The sequence below is a fragment of the Netta rufina genome (genome assembly GCF_964035555.1).
Source record: "Netta rufina genome assembly, chromosome: Z".
Lineage (NCBI taxonomy): Eukaryota > Metazoa > Chordata > Aves > Anseriformes > Anatidae > Netta > Netta rufina.
Genome location: NC_140126.1, coordinates 21,327,196 through 21,342,581, shown reverse-complemented (window position 1 = coordinate 21,342,581; position 15,386 = coordinate 21,327,196). Strand labels below are relative to the sequence as shown.

The 15,386-nt window shown below is 38.1% G+C and overlaps 1 protein-coding gene across 2 annotated transcripts in view; it reads right to left on the bottom strand.

The window, feature by feature from the left end:
- The window catches only part of AP3B1 (adaptor related protein complex 3 subunit beta 1), a 168,677-nt gene that overhangs the window by 136,416 nt on the left and 16,875 nt on the right, over positions 1-15,386 (bottom strand). For both annotated transcript variants that reach the window (XM_084305457.1, XM_084305458.1), the window contains exons 2-4: positions 8,630-8,705; positions 4,825-4,899; positions 735-830 (exon numbers count right to left, since the gene is read on the bottom strand). In XM_084305457.1, the coding sequence (XP_084161583.1) occupies positions 735-830; positions 4,825-4,899; positions 8,630-8,705 (247 nt within the window). The remainder of the gene's footprint in view (positions 1-734; positions 831-4,824; positions 4,900-8,629; positions 8,706-15,386) is intronic.

The window sequence follows — 15,386 nt, the reverse complement described above, 5'->3', positions numbered from 1 at the left end:
TATCTGTATTTTGAAGAACAGTTATGTAAATCTAGTCCATTCACCATGGGCTTTGCATGCATCAAGAATAGCTGTGTAAGATGAGTACAAGGAATAAATACAACAACAAAAATCCAACCTCCTCTTATAAGATCTGGCCAAATTTAAGGGCAGAGACTTAAAAGACCTTTCCAAATCTCTAGAGTCACACTTCAAAGGCAATCTATTTTTTTTGCTCTCAAATCCCATGCCACATTTTAATATGTATCAGAAATAAAACTCTACCGAAGGCTGCATTTTCAGCACTTTTTATTAGAAGTAGCACATGCAAGACATTGAGTATTGTTATTAAAGTACTGCTGTCTTCCTTATGTTCCACTTCTCTATTGCACATAAACATCTTTTACACAGAAACAGGCAGATCACAGAAAAATAAGGTCTTCTTTCTACATGCATAATTTACCTAGTAAGGAGCAAAGTCATTCCAGAAGTTAAATGTTGTGCATGTGTACTCAGCACCACTCCGCTACATTTCTTTAGTAAGGTAATTTTAACTTCATGAAGGCTTAGCTGCTTCATACTTGATGAGGTTTGAGGCAGCACAAAAAACTCTGTCAATGACATATCTGCATCAGGTAAAGTAGTTTCAAGTTATTTATATGCTTTAGTTTACCTGACTACACTTAAAACTGTCTTCCTGTTTTTGTGATGCCTGCTCAGAATTCTGTATGAAATGTTGTTTAAGAGTCACTCACTTTTAAAGCACGCTGAAAAGTACTGATGGACAACAAAGCTAGATCTTGCTGCTCTTCTGCATAACGCATCAGATAAACATATACCAGCTTTTTTATCTGAAAACAAAACCACAAAGAACATTGTTACAAGAAAGTTTTGGAACTCTGTAAAACAAAAAATAGAAACAACATTTTATTCTTGACTTTTATTTTGTTGTTTTATTCTCGAGCTCTTCTTAAAGGAAGAGTTAATACATCACTAGAATACTCACATTTCTCAAATGCCTTATGACTTACTGTAATTCCTTTAATAGCAATTCCCCAAGGTGCTACAATATTACCTAATTAGTGATACAGTCAGATCAAGATTAACAATACAAAGTATCACATTATACTATCATCCAGTAAATAAAGACTTCAATAACATAAGAAGCTGTCATGTGGCAACTGACCACATGAGCATTCCTAATACATTCTCATGAGAAAAAAGAAAAAAGAGTGAAACCCTTGGCAATTGCAACCCCATTGCAAAGTTTAAACAACCCCATTTTACCCTGAAACTCAAAGTCAATTACTTTTAACACATTTGAAAGAGAATATAAGTTCCAGCTGAAGTATGGTAACTTACGCTATTTAACTTGGATTAAAAAGAACTCTTCTGACTATGTCTTGGACAAAAGCAAAGGGTATTAGATCCGCCTTTGCCCAGCTTGAAGCATTCAAAAGATGTAGCTAATATAAGCATATTACAAAGGATGCAATGTTCAAAGATTAAGAAAACCTCAATATGAGTTTGGAGGAGGAGGGTATTCAATTTAGTTCACTTTACCCCCTCATAGCCACTATATGTCAAGGAAGCAGGGAAAATATTTTTTTACATTGGAGTTGTAAACTGACTATTGGAGCTTATAATGGAAAACTCTGAAAGACCCTCAACTACAGCTGTGCTATAATTACCATCACTATCAGAAGATGTATCTTTGTGCCAGTTCTGGCAAAAAGCATAATATTAAATCACAGAAGGTTACACCACACTAAATTATTTGTTGTTCAGCTCCAGACAAGCAGCAATCAACATTGACCACAAGAGGCCTATGCACTGAATAACTGCAGGTGTGCAAAGAAAGCCTCCTTTCCCTGAAACCACTCTGTGACTAGAAATGGAAGCCCTTAGAGCTTCGTGACTACACTGTTCTTTTATCATTTACCTTCATTCAATGTTAAAATGCTCCTTTCTATAAAACTAATCATAACAGGGGCACATTAGGCTTGAGGAACACAGGCAGATTTGTTTAATTAGTTTATCAATATAAGCACATAAAACTCCATGAGGTATTGACCAAGACCTATTTTTGTTCTATACCACCAATTGTTTATTAGGTCACTTTTTGCATCCTTACCATTCCTGACATGATGCACATAATCAAGTTGAGGTCAGTGTGTACTTAAAAAAAATAAAAAAAAATCACAAGCCACTTATGTAAACAATAAGATGCCCTTTGCTTTTCTTAAGGCAAATGAACATGTTTTATTGCTTCTTCACCACCATTTCCCTGTACCACAGTATTCAGCATAAATTGAAAATTAACCAGAGTATTCAGCATAAATTGAAAATTAAAAAAAAAAACAGTAGCCTTTTCTGGTCAGGAAAGTCACTCAGATAAACTGATGTATTTTATGCTGCTGCATTGTAGCAATTAGTAGAGACAGACTTCCATTAGAATTAAAGATGGGGGGAAATTTGGCAAAATGATTTCAGAAAACAGTATAGGAATCGATGCACTAATAATCTGACTTAGCCCATTCCAAGTCATCTCTAGTAACTTCAGAAGCATCCTAAAAACTGAATCATGATACAAGTTACTCAAAACCTTGAACTGGTTAGCTCCAAGTGTAGTTACTCTGGGACCTAAATATGTTATCTAACTAAACTTCATAAAGAAATTAGTTAACTGTTTTTTCTGAATGTCCTGATCTCTTTCAACAGTCTCCTCCTCCCAAATGAATGCTAGCACTGAATTGTAGAAAACGTAACTGTAACCACTGCACAGAGGAAGATGTGAATTCATATAACTGTTTCTTTGTTTTAAAATATAACAGAAGAACCATAAAATACTAACAGAGAAACATTTCCAGTAATTAATGTTAGGTTATGTTATAAAACAAATCTTCCCACACACAAAGGAGCAAAGAGAGACAATAGGGTGGGGGGAAGCAAGTAATACCCTGCCTTAGCTACTCTCTGTGACAGGTCCATGTCAGGAGCCACCACCACATCTCCACAAACCCACAGGTGCACAGAGGCACAGCAGCAGGAGGGAACCTAAATTTAGGACTCAAAGGAAGGGACACCCTGTTGGGCCCCTCCCCAGATGTTCTCAGCCCCAGTGTCTCAGTGTGAAAGCCTTCAAGAGTTAACACCAGAGAACATCTCAGGCTGAAAGGCTTTGCTACTTAAGGGTACGGGACCCAATATAGGGTGCAATGTATTTTAGGACTGCATAGGATTTATGGGATGCTTTGGGGAGGAACCAAAGACATGGAAAGGGAAGGACCTACGTAATTTGGAATCAGCAGAGAAAAATGAGAGATATGCAGATAAAGAGAGACAGTAACATCTAAACAGTTTTCTGGTTGGCAGCCTTGATCTTTCTAATGCAAATGCTACTTTAGACTTCCTTGAGCCACATGGAAGGCATGTGGATTGAAACACATCATCATTAAAGCTAATCAACTTTTTTTTTTTTAATTCCTGGAATTTATTTTTTTTTAATACAATCCTAGTCCAAGATAGGACCTTTTTGTGCTTTCCTATAAGGGAAGAAAAAAGATAGAGAAGCAAGCTACACTGTGCATTGAACACCTGATACTGGGGCAAAGCCAGACAAATATGCTGCTACAATACAATGGATGGTAAATACGCAGAAAGAAAGCTTCTAGTTCTGCTTTTGTTTTAAGTCCTGAAAACACCTATTAAGTCTCCTTACAATTAATCAAAAATCACACAATTTAGTGTAAGTTGAATAAACTCAAAGCTCTTGTCTCAAGAAATTAACTCCCACAACAGATGATTTTCACCCAGCTTCTTCTCCAGCTGCTCCCTAGAAAGTTTAATCTTTCTAGTCTGCCCCTTTTTCCATACAATTCTTCTCATAATTCTTCATACAGAAGAAATGATTAAAGACATAGACCTAAAGTTCTTCAGAGCCTACATGTCTTGTAAAGCATACTGTAAGCAACCCAAACCTTCGGGATTACATTGCATATTAGTAAAAATTTCTTTACTCGAGATTTTCCTATTCCTCCTTCCCTTCTTTCCCCCAGTACTCATGTTTTTTCAAAAGATTCTAACATTTGAGAGCATCTGTTTGTAATCTTCTGGGATCACAGGCATTCACATTAATAAGTAATGCATTAGAAGAACACTTCTAAACTAAGTTATCAAAAGCACCACCATTTAAGTGTTGTGGACAAACACATTTTAAACACACTTTATTAGCAACATCACATTTTGTCTGATCACAAATTCCTACAGAGGCTTGTTTAATTGAGTTAAAGTGATTTTGCTTTGCAATGCAAATAATGAAACACTCCATTTTTTACAAATATACGACAGGAATAGCACAGTGAAAACTTTTTTAATCTAACCTCTTTTTTTTTTTTTTAATATTGCCTCTCAGGCTTTATCTGCAATAGATATTTTCAAATAACATGTAGCACAATTCCCCAGTCAAACTTTGCAAGTTCCACCACAATTCAAACAAAATATAGTAACTTTTCTTGTCAGGTAATTGAAACCGCATGATTCCATGAGCTTCTGATCAATCTTCTTTAAAGCATTAAACATTTAAACACATAACAGTCAAAAACACACCCCCTTGTGGTTTTGATTTTTTAATAATGCCAATAGTGTTATCCCCTCCCCCCAGCTGAATCACAGTGGGTTTCCTTTATTTACATGATTTTTTTCTTCCAATGACAGCATCAAAGAAAAATTCTAGTAAATAGTTCTTGTGAAAAATTACAGTTTATACTGAATTCAGATATAAGCAGCTAAAATTTTCATAAACAGATCCTGTGTAAGAGTGTTTTTACTATGCTGTAGGAATACCTCAATATTTTTACTGGCAACATTCTTCACAACAGCAGGAAAGAGCTCAGAAGCATTTTTTCCCTTCGCAATCATCTGGAAAAAAAGTAATAATATCATTTATTACTGTTTTGGTTTTTGCTTTTTTGTCCTTTTTTTAGAAAAAATAAAGGAATAAAGAGACATTTATTCCAGATCAATATTTCTCTGATTTTTCTGTTAACTACTAGACACTGCAGGATGCCACCCATACAAAGAAACCACCAAATTCAGGCTGGTAATGACTGTAGGGGAGCAGTGGTGGAATCAACACATTGGACTTTACCATACCAGACTTCAAACCAATTTTAATGCTTTAGAAATTAAAGTTAATGCTTTCAAAACAAAATCTTGCTCATTTGAAAAGCCTTACTCAATGTCACTTTGGGAGCTACTATCAAAAAAAAAAAAAAAGACAAACAGATAGATCAGGAGAAACTGCATAAGATTAAATCCTGTTTCCACTTCCAGAAATTATTTTGGTGTGCAACAGCAACAAAGAGAAAAAGGAAAATCAGATAGACATCACACTTGAAAAAAACAAAGTAGGGTTGGTTTCCATAAGAAGTTAAACATTGAAGGCCTTAAAGTGTTAATGCAGAACAAAAAGAACAAATTAAAAGATGACCAGTCAACCTATTAGTGTGTGTTTGTTTTTAAAGAAAGTTTTTATATTTTATCTCAGAGAAGTCTGAAACTAGGGCACACAGTCAACAACAAAATTGTATACTGATTAAAGAGCACCAGTAACAAAAACCCAGTTCAGCTACATCCCCTACATGAACACCTAAAAGAAAAAGTTTTTATAAAAGAAGTACATCAAAAGGAATATAGTATTTCAACAAACACTTCAGCTGTACAGCTCTCTCATCTCTTAGATCTAATTCCAGCAGAATGCCTGCCAATAATTCATATCCACGTTGCAAACCCTAGATATTTCACAGATTTATTACACATCTTCAAGTTAAGGTGCCACTGCAGACAGACTCACTCAGAACAGTGTCGTCAGCTACAGAGGAGCCAGGATACAGTCAGACATCAAGCAAATGGGAAAGAACAAGAGTTCACTAAGACAATCAAGTATGCATGGATTCAACACAGGAATGTATTTTGCAATGGAGTTGTTACTCTTTGTAACTGTCTTACATCTCCACCATTGCTTAACATTATACAACTGATAAAACCTATTCTTAACTCACAGGTCTGTTTGTCTCATAGGTAGAACGAACACATTAAGAGCATGAAGAACTAGTATCTTGTGCAACAAAACCAAAAGAAAAAGTGAAACCAGGCAATACCTTGGCAGACTTAATGCTTGGAGAAGAAAGGTGAAACAAGAAAGAACGTGTCTAAAGTTCAAGCTATTGCTGAGTGGAGCCTTTTGAAAGGGTTTAAGAGCAGCTTTGCCTCACATTTCATTTTAACCAACTTAATATCTTAAACTATCTTTTGCAGCTGGATTTAAGCACGGGAAGTGACTCAAATTAAGAATTAAGCAAACTGCAAACATTTCAAGGGTTTTAAAATAAGAATCTAAATTAAGCACTACTGTCAGGACCGGGGGACAACCTTGTAATAAGAATCAAATTCAGAATGACTGGAGTTGAGCAGAACTCATTAACAATATGCATTGTGCAGAAGTTCCACAGAATAGCACATTATCGATCTTCACATCTTGATGCAGCAAAGTTATGCTATTCAGAAATGCAGGCAATTCTCAAAGATCTCCCTGATAGGCTACAACCCTACACATTACTTCCATTATTTATCTGACCTATTATAATATCTCCAATGTAGCATGCAAATTTGTATTTAGATTCTTTTCAAAGAGTATACTTTCACTCACTAAGTCATAATTAGCATAATGTCATTAGCATTAGTCATGATTAGCATAAACACTCCCTACCCCAGGGAGCACTAAACTTGAAAAGCTATAGGTTTTTCCACGATCAAGGTCTATCGCATCATTTTTGTTGCTATGCCGAGACATTCTCCAGTTGTGTTATCTTCTATACTTGAAGTTCCTGCACAAAGAGGAATTTTCATTCTAGAGGAAGCTTTACATATGTCGACAAGTCTGCATAAACTTATGTCCCTACAAAATATGCCCTACTGAGCGTAAGAGGGTGTGATAAACTGTTTTGTTTTTTGAAATGAGACACAAAATGTATGAATTTCTCCATGGGAAATCAGGCACACAAGTTTGTTTCTGCATTTATGCTTTAAAAAAATTGAGGAAAAAATTTCCACTGGAGGACAGATCTGTTTTATTGTAAAGAATTTCTGTCCCAGAAGAGAATTTGCCACCCACGTTAAGAGGAAGAAACAGCAAAAGGAACCATAAGAAATGTTCTCCTGGTACTTTTCCACCACATCTATATGTACCAATAAAAATTCAGCCTCTTGAAAAGAGGCAGGAAAGCTATCGGTCTACTAAAAGATCAAGAAAGCTATCAATTTGTAAAGCTTTCTCCTTTATCTAAAATTAGTATTAAAAAAAAAAAACAACACTGTTCCCGTGAGACATGTTAAACAATACTCTGACAAGTTCCTTTTTCCTCTAGTAATAAGGCTAGAGGAAGCCTTTTATCTCTGGAAAACACGCCTCCTGGTGGAGAGCTTGCTAAATGTAAGCAAACAACTGCTAATGCAAAGGTGTCTTTGCACCCAGCAAGACCATTATCACCACAGCTACAGGCTTTTTGCTAATCGTACAAGGTCCCAGACCTGGCCTGTAAAGATCATTGTTTTGACTTGTCATCTGGTACCAACCTCTGGTTCACATATCTGTTATGAGGCACAGTTTAAGCACAGGTTAACACCTTGAAAATGTGGAACAAACTGAAAAGAGAGGATCCAGTAATACAAACAATTCACTGACAGTCAAGTAAAGGCCAACCTTAGGCCTGTTTTTGCTTTAAGACAAGACAAGCAGCAGCAGATAAAGAAGGAAGAGATGTCCAAGACACAAGAGCTCCACCAGCACTGCTTACAGGAACAGGTGCTAAGGACAGAGAACTGTCTATAATTGAAGGACAAAATTTCTAATTGAGATGGGGGAACATGAAAGCATGTTCAATTCAGTTCTGTCTTCCATTGCTGTAGCGCTTTTGAGCCTGATCACCCTAGTCTAAAACTATCAAGAATAACAGCAATCAGCGATAACCACACATCACCAGCTCCATGGTATTATACACTTATTGGTTGCTGAAAAGTAACCTAAGTGGACACTACAGATTTCCACAGCACATACCCCTAATACTTTTAAGAAGAAATAAAGGGCCTTTATCAACCTAATGATGTTTATCTTACAGAATTTAAACACACGATGATGTTAAACATCATTTAATCAACTCTACAGGTAAACAGTTCACTCAAAATACTTAAATATATCTGTAACCAGCTCAATTAAAAAAAAATTAAAAAAAAAGCCTAATATCATCTAAAAGTAAAAACAAATGAGTTGTTTTTTTTTTTATACATACACGCTAGCAGATTTCTGTTGCTTTCTGACTGATAAATTAAGACAGCAATTGAATCTTCTCCGAAGGAATCATTTCATATTAACATTTCACCTCCCTACTGAAAGGGGTTTCTTACAAGTGGATTGGCAATGTTACACAAAAAAAATTTAAATAGTACAATTGCATATATTTTCATATAGAAAACAGCGAACCAAGGACTACATAGTAGTTTTTAAAACACCATTTAGAGATTCAAATTCTGACTTGGTAAGGATTTGTAAAATAGTAACAGTATTCATACTAAACAGAAAAACAACACATACCCCAACAATCCTTTTCATAGCATCCAGCTTTGCAGAATCTTTACTGCTTTCCAGCATTTGTTTTAGGTCTTCATTTCTATGGTAGAAACACAGAAAAGCATCAATTAGAGAAATTAAGAAAAAAAGTTGGAATACCATTTTTTATATTCTTGCATAATTCCAGCAGCTTCAGAGCGCTTCTCTTTCTTGCCCATTTTTAAACTGTATTTGTTAACATTCTGGCCTAGAATAATGATGTGTTTAGTAAAAGGATCTATCCAATTCCAACAATAAATCAAACCCATGCAACTTTAATAGCTAATCCCAGCCTAGAAGGTTGAAGTCTTGAAGCAACAGCATAGTTCAGTTTGAACCAATTATTCAATTATTCACTCCCCATCAACCCCTCCAGCACAGCAAGAGTCAGATGCAATAGCTCAAGGCTGACATGTTTGTGCTAAAATGTAGTATCAATTTAATGTTAACCACTGAAAAAAACCAATAGCAAGTTTCAGGATGGCCTGAATTCCGACAAGAATCAAGTACACAACCTTATTTTTACATGTGCCTTTTCAAATTGTAAATTGCCATTCATTCCCTTCAGAGTGAAAACCTCAGATCAGCAGTATATCTATTCTACATACCATAAGATTAAGGCAGCCACATTGTTGGACACATAAATCCAAGTACTTTTTTTTTTTTTTTTTTTTTTTTACAGCCAAAGCAAGATTCTAGCATGAAAATATTAACTTGAAAAGGATGAAAGGATGTTCTCTCACAGATACAGCTTCTCATTACCAAGCTCTAATACAAACCCTAACCTTGTTTGACTTTTTGAATGCAAAGAAATCACAGTCTATTAACGTAGGTTAACTGCATTTATAGACACTGAGAATTTACAAAAGTTTATTTGAAGAAATAACCTTCTGTGATTCCTAGATAGCTAGACTGGGGGGGAAAAAACGACCATGCAGTTGGCCTGGATAAAATAACTGCAAAATTCCAAAGATCTCTGAAAATTTTCTAGGACTTACAAACCCTTTGAGCTCTCACAGTGAAAAAGCAACATGGAAATCCAGAGACTGGACTTGAAAAGTGAATATGAAAATTGAAATATATACTGATTATATATATACACACATAAACTGCCTTTTCCTCTCTATCTCAAATTAAGTCAAAATAAAAAATTAGTTACTAGACAAAATTTTGTCAGCTGTTCCTTCACTAAGCACCAAACTGCATTTTTCCTACTTGAGAAGAATAGAGATGATTTCTCATATTCTCAGACCCAATACTGCAACTATTCCCTGCATCCTGATGAGAAATACACATCACTTTTACACTTCAGTACACATCCGCAATATTAAGAGCCACAGTCAAAGGAAAAAAAATAGTTTCCCTATTAAGCCAAAAGAAAGACACGCAAAAAAAAAAAAAAAAAAAAAAAACACAAACCAACAAAGTAGATACCTGCAGGCGACCTCCAAGTGAGATCTAGCTACTTTTTCAAAAACTAGTATTTCATGAAATGCTTCAGCAACAGGTATGACCTGTTTTAAGTACCGGCTTCACGTAACAGCTTAAATATTTAAGCATTATATTTGAAAGAAAAAAGTGGAAGTATTTCATTTTCTTGCCTGCTTCAGCATCATTTCCCAAATATCGCTGGGAACCCCTCCTATTTTCCCTGCTTGACACATAGCAATTTACTGCTGTCAGTTATTCCTGGAAGTGCTCAAAGAACTGTCAGTCAGTCCACTACTGCTGCCTTTTTTTTTTTTTTTAATTATTTGTTTCTGTCCCTTACATTATACGCCCTATCCAACTTTGTTCTGTAGTTTTACATCCTGTTGAAGCCAGTTTATTTTGTTTACAGTTGCCCTTCCCATCCAGTGCAAGTAGTAACATCCAGTGTACCATGGTTGTTGTTCAACATTAAATGAACATATATCAATATATTAAATTATATTACTTATTAATTAATTATTAATAATTATTGTCCAACATTAAAAGTTGAATGAAAAAAAGAAATATGTCAAAAAATTCCCTAGAGAAAGTAGAAAGTATGCAGACAGTGATTTGACTTTGAAAATCAAGTAGGAAAAAATGGAGGAAGTTACACAGGACAGGATTCAAGCACATGTTGAAAACTAACTGACTGAAGCTGGGAATGACCGAAGCAGAAAGCATCTACAGGATGAGTTACTACTGCAACAAATAAAGACAATAAAAGGTGAATTTAAGACATGAAGACAAAAGAAAAAGTACTTGATGAAGTTTAATTAAAACTGCTTAAGGAATATTTTCTAACACATATTTCAAATAAAAATATTTTGAAGTGTTAATAGGAAAGATAAAATCAGAAACTAAAACATGAATACCTGCCAACATTGCTTTCCTAAGACCAAAGAAGCAGGGAAAAAAACAAGTTAAAAAAAAAAAAAAAAGTTCTTGATGAATCCATTAGGAAATTAGTATCTAAGTAACTGATGATTTGTTTTAAACTCTATCACAAATTGTAATCTGGAATTAGCAAGCATTAGATACTTACAGAGAAAAATATTGTTCCATATATTCATAATCATCATCGGCAAGCCGTTTTTATTCTACACTTACATACGGTTTCAGTGTAACTTCGAGGTTTCCCCCTTTAAAAGCAGATTTAATAGTGCAAGAAACATCAATTATTTTACCCAGTATTGTAGAATTTTGTTCCATCCTTTGAAGTATAGTGTATAAAGAAAGACCACTGCACTCAACCAAGCTTGCCTGCTGAGATTGAAGCCTACTCAGAAAAGAAAATCGTATAATCTTATTATGTAACAGGATACCCACTCCCTTGCTGTTTTAACTTCTAGAAACAAATATCCTATGTAGATTTCAAAGGTCACTTCCGTCCAAAAACAACTCTTATCAGCAGCCTCTAACAAGAGTAAAGGCAAATACATTTCAGTCTTTCATAGTATAATTAAATAAAGTACGCTTCTGTACTGGGTCTGGCTGGAATGTTAACTTTCCCGGCAGCAGCCCATTCAGTGCCGTACTCTGTACTTCTAGCTGCAACAGCAGTGTTATCACACCAGTGTTGTGTCTGCTGCTGAGCAGTGCTGGCACAGCATCGGGCCTCTCTCTAACCCTCCTAGGGGGTGGGCAAAAAGTGAGGAGAGAAACATCACCAGGGCAGCTGACCTAAACCAACCAAAGGGATATTCCATACCATGTGGTGTCACACTCAGCAATAAAAGGTGGAAACAGGAAGAAGAGGGGAGGGGTGGGCTCTCGTTGGGAAATGTCGGCCCTCCTCTCGAACGCCGGCTGCGTGCGTTGAGGCCTTGCTTCAAGGACGTGGTCAATCATCGCTCATTTGTGGGAAGTAGAGAGTAATTTCTTTCCTCTGCACTTCCATATAGCCTTCATTTATTTTGTTTGTTTGTTTTCCTCCCTTCTTTTTATTTTTCCTTTTCCCCTCCCTTTTCCCCTTTCCCTTTTTATTTCCCCTTAGTTAAATTGTTTAGTTCATGGTAGTCTTTATTTAATTATTATAATTATTTCCCTTTAATTAAATTATCCTTATCTCAACCCGTGAGTTGTTCTTTGCTTTACTTCTCCCCCTCCTCATCTAAAGGAGGGGGAGTGAGAGAGCGGTTGTGGGGTTTAGCTGCCCAGCACGGTAAAACCACCACAGTCCTTTTTGGCGCCCAACGTGGGGCTCGAAGGGTTGAGATAACAATAGAATTGATTAAACGCATACAACTAACACACTTGCTTGCTAGTAACCATGTTCATTGCCCTGTTAATAATAATAGCTTTGTTCAGATGTCATGCAATCCGTGTCATATTCTCCTTTCTCCTATATATCCGATCTGACAAAGTGCTACAATCTGTGTTCACTGTTTTTAATTCACTGTGCTGCCAAGCACTGACCTTGGTTTTAATCTGGAATTCAGGCTCTGCGCTGTTATCATTTGGGTCCCACGGAAACTATCTTTCAGAGAATATTCAGAACTACACTGCCTTCCTTTTCTCATCTGGACACCAGTTTATTAATAATATCAGGAATGGTACCTTTCCCTTCTTTCACAGTGGGCTAATTACAACAGTTTGGGAGTATTTTGAAGATCCATCTGTAACCCATGTATTGCTATTTCTAATTCTGAATAACAGGTTTCATTTTCTCTCTAAGATTAGTCGATTGTTTAGAAAACTTATTTGGGAATCTGTCCCGAAACAGTCTCGTGGTGAGTGGCACGGTGTGTGGGATGATGTTAGCAGATACCTGTCACGAGTGTCTCCTCCAATAGTTTTGAACTTCACCCCTGAGCAAGTGCTAAATCCTAAAAGCTTGGTAGAATGTTTGAGAGTTGTATGTCCTGACCCTGATAATGCCGGAGAACAACAGCTTGCAGCATTGTGCTGGGTCCTGGTTTATTCCTATCAAACACTGTTTAAGATCATCCAGCAACTTGAAGAGCGGGAGGAAGTCTCTGAATCTGATGACCAAGTAACACATGCTGTGGCTGACCCGGAGGACCAACCAACTATGGTATCAGTCGCCCCCATAGTCAAGTCAAAACAATGGAAACGGAGGTCAGCTCGTTTAGTAAGGGAAGAAGGCTCTCCTAAGAAGGAGGGAGAAGGGGAATTGGCAGGCACCTCTAAAGCAGAGCCATCACAAAAACAGCAGGAAGACGAGACGGAAATCATAAAGGAATCAGAAATCACTCGATCCTTATCCCTGAGTGAGATGCGAGAAATATGAAAGGATTATGGTCGACGCCCAGGTGAACACATCCTCACTTGGCTGCTCCAATGCTGGGATGCTGGGGCCAGTAGCCTACAATTAGAAGGCAATGAAGCCAAGCAGCTGGGATCCCTCTCTAGAGAAAGGGTAATCGACAAAGTAATCGGGAGAGGAGCACAGGCCCTCAGCCTCTGGAGATGACTCCTGGCAGCTATCAAAGAAAGATATCCCCATAAGGAAGATATTGTATATCACATAGGCAAGTGGACCACTGTGGATAAAGGTCTCCAGCATCTGCGGGAATTAGCTGTGCGGGAGATGATTTATAGTGATTTGGACAATGCCCAGACACCTCAAGACCCCGATGAAGTCCAGTGCACAACATCCATGTGGCGTAAATTTGTGCGGAGTGCACCATCAGCACATGCCAGTACCCTGGCAGCAATTCGCTGGGATGAGGGGATGGGACCAACAATGTATGATGTGTCCTGCCAGCTTCAAAAATATGAAGACAATCTCTCTGCTCCCCTACAGTCCTGTGTCTCAGCTGTGGAGAAACTGTCTAAAGGACTTGACAAGCTTGTGGAGAAAGTATATTCCCCCTCATCTAGACAGAGTGATACTTCAGCCACTAAGAATCAGCATTCGCCTGCTCAAGAGAGAGAGTACCCAAGACGTACACCACGTGGCACCTTGTGGTTTTATCTGCGTGACCATGGGGAAGATATGAGGAAATGGGATGGTGTACCTACTTCAACCCTAGCTGCTCGGGTACGTGAACTGAAAGGAAATACAGCAGCAAGAAGAGGGGCTCCTAAGAGAAATGCTGCTCCAGTTTCTATTGGGCAGTACCCCAGAGGCAGTAGAAGAGCTGATGTTATTCTTGACCACGATGAAGGGACCTCTACCTCTCATTTGCCAGAATTTGTGCATTTGCAAGAATTAAGTGGCAGACGCTCCAGCCAGGACTAGAGGGGCCCTGCCTCTGGCCAGGTAGAGGAGAGGGATAACTGGATTTATTGGACTGTGTGGATCCGATGGCCTGGAACATCAGAACCACAGGAATACAAAGCTTTAGTGGACACTGGCGCACAATGTACCTTAATGCCATCAGGCTACCAAGGGACAGAACTCACCTGTATCTCTGGAGTGACAGGGGGATCCCAACAACTATCTGTACTGGAAGCTGAAGTGAGTCTAACTGGGAATGAGTGGCAAAAGCATCCCATTGTGACTGGCCCAGAGGCTCCGTGCATCCTTGGCATAGACTATCTCAAGAGAGGGTACTTCAAGGATCCAAAAGGATACCGGTGGGCTTTTGGCATAGCTGCTTTGAGCACAGAGAAGATTAGGCAGCTGTCTACCCTGCCTGGCCTTTCAGAAGACCCTTCTGTTGTAGGATTGCTGAAGGTTGAAGAACAACAGGTACCAATTGCTACCACAACGGTGCACCGACGGCAATATCGCACCAACCGAGACTCCCTGATTCCCATCCATGAGTTGGTTCGCCGACTGGAGAGTCAGGGAGTAATCAGCAAGACTCGCTCACCCTTTAATAGTCCTATATGGCCAGTACGAAAGTCTAATGGCGAGTGGAGGCTAACAGTGGACTATCGAGGCCTGAATGAAGTCACGCCACCACTGAGTGCTGCAGTGCCAGACATGCTAGAACTTCAGTACGAACTAGAGTCAAAGGCAGCCAAGTGGTACGCCACAATTGATATCGCTAATGCATTTTTCTCCATCCCTTTAGCAGCAGCATGCAGGCCGCAGTTTGCTTTCACTTGGAGGGGCATCCAATACACCTGGAATCGGCTGCCCCAGGGGTGGAAACACAGCTCTACCATTTGCCATGGACTGATCCAGTCTGCACTGGAGCAAGGGGGAGTTCCTGAGCACCTTCAGTACATTGACGACATCCTCGTGTGGGGCAACACAGCAGAAGAAGTTTTTGAGAAAGGGAAGAAAATAATCCAAATTCTCCTGAAAGCTGGTTTTGCCATTAAAAAGAGCAAGGTCAAGGAGTCTACACAGGAA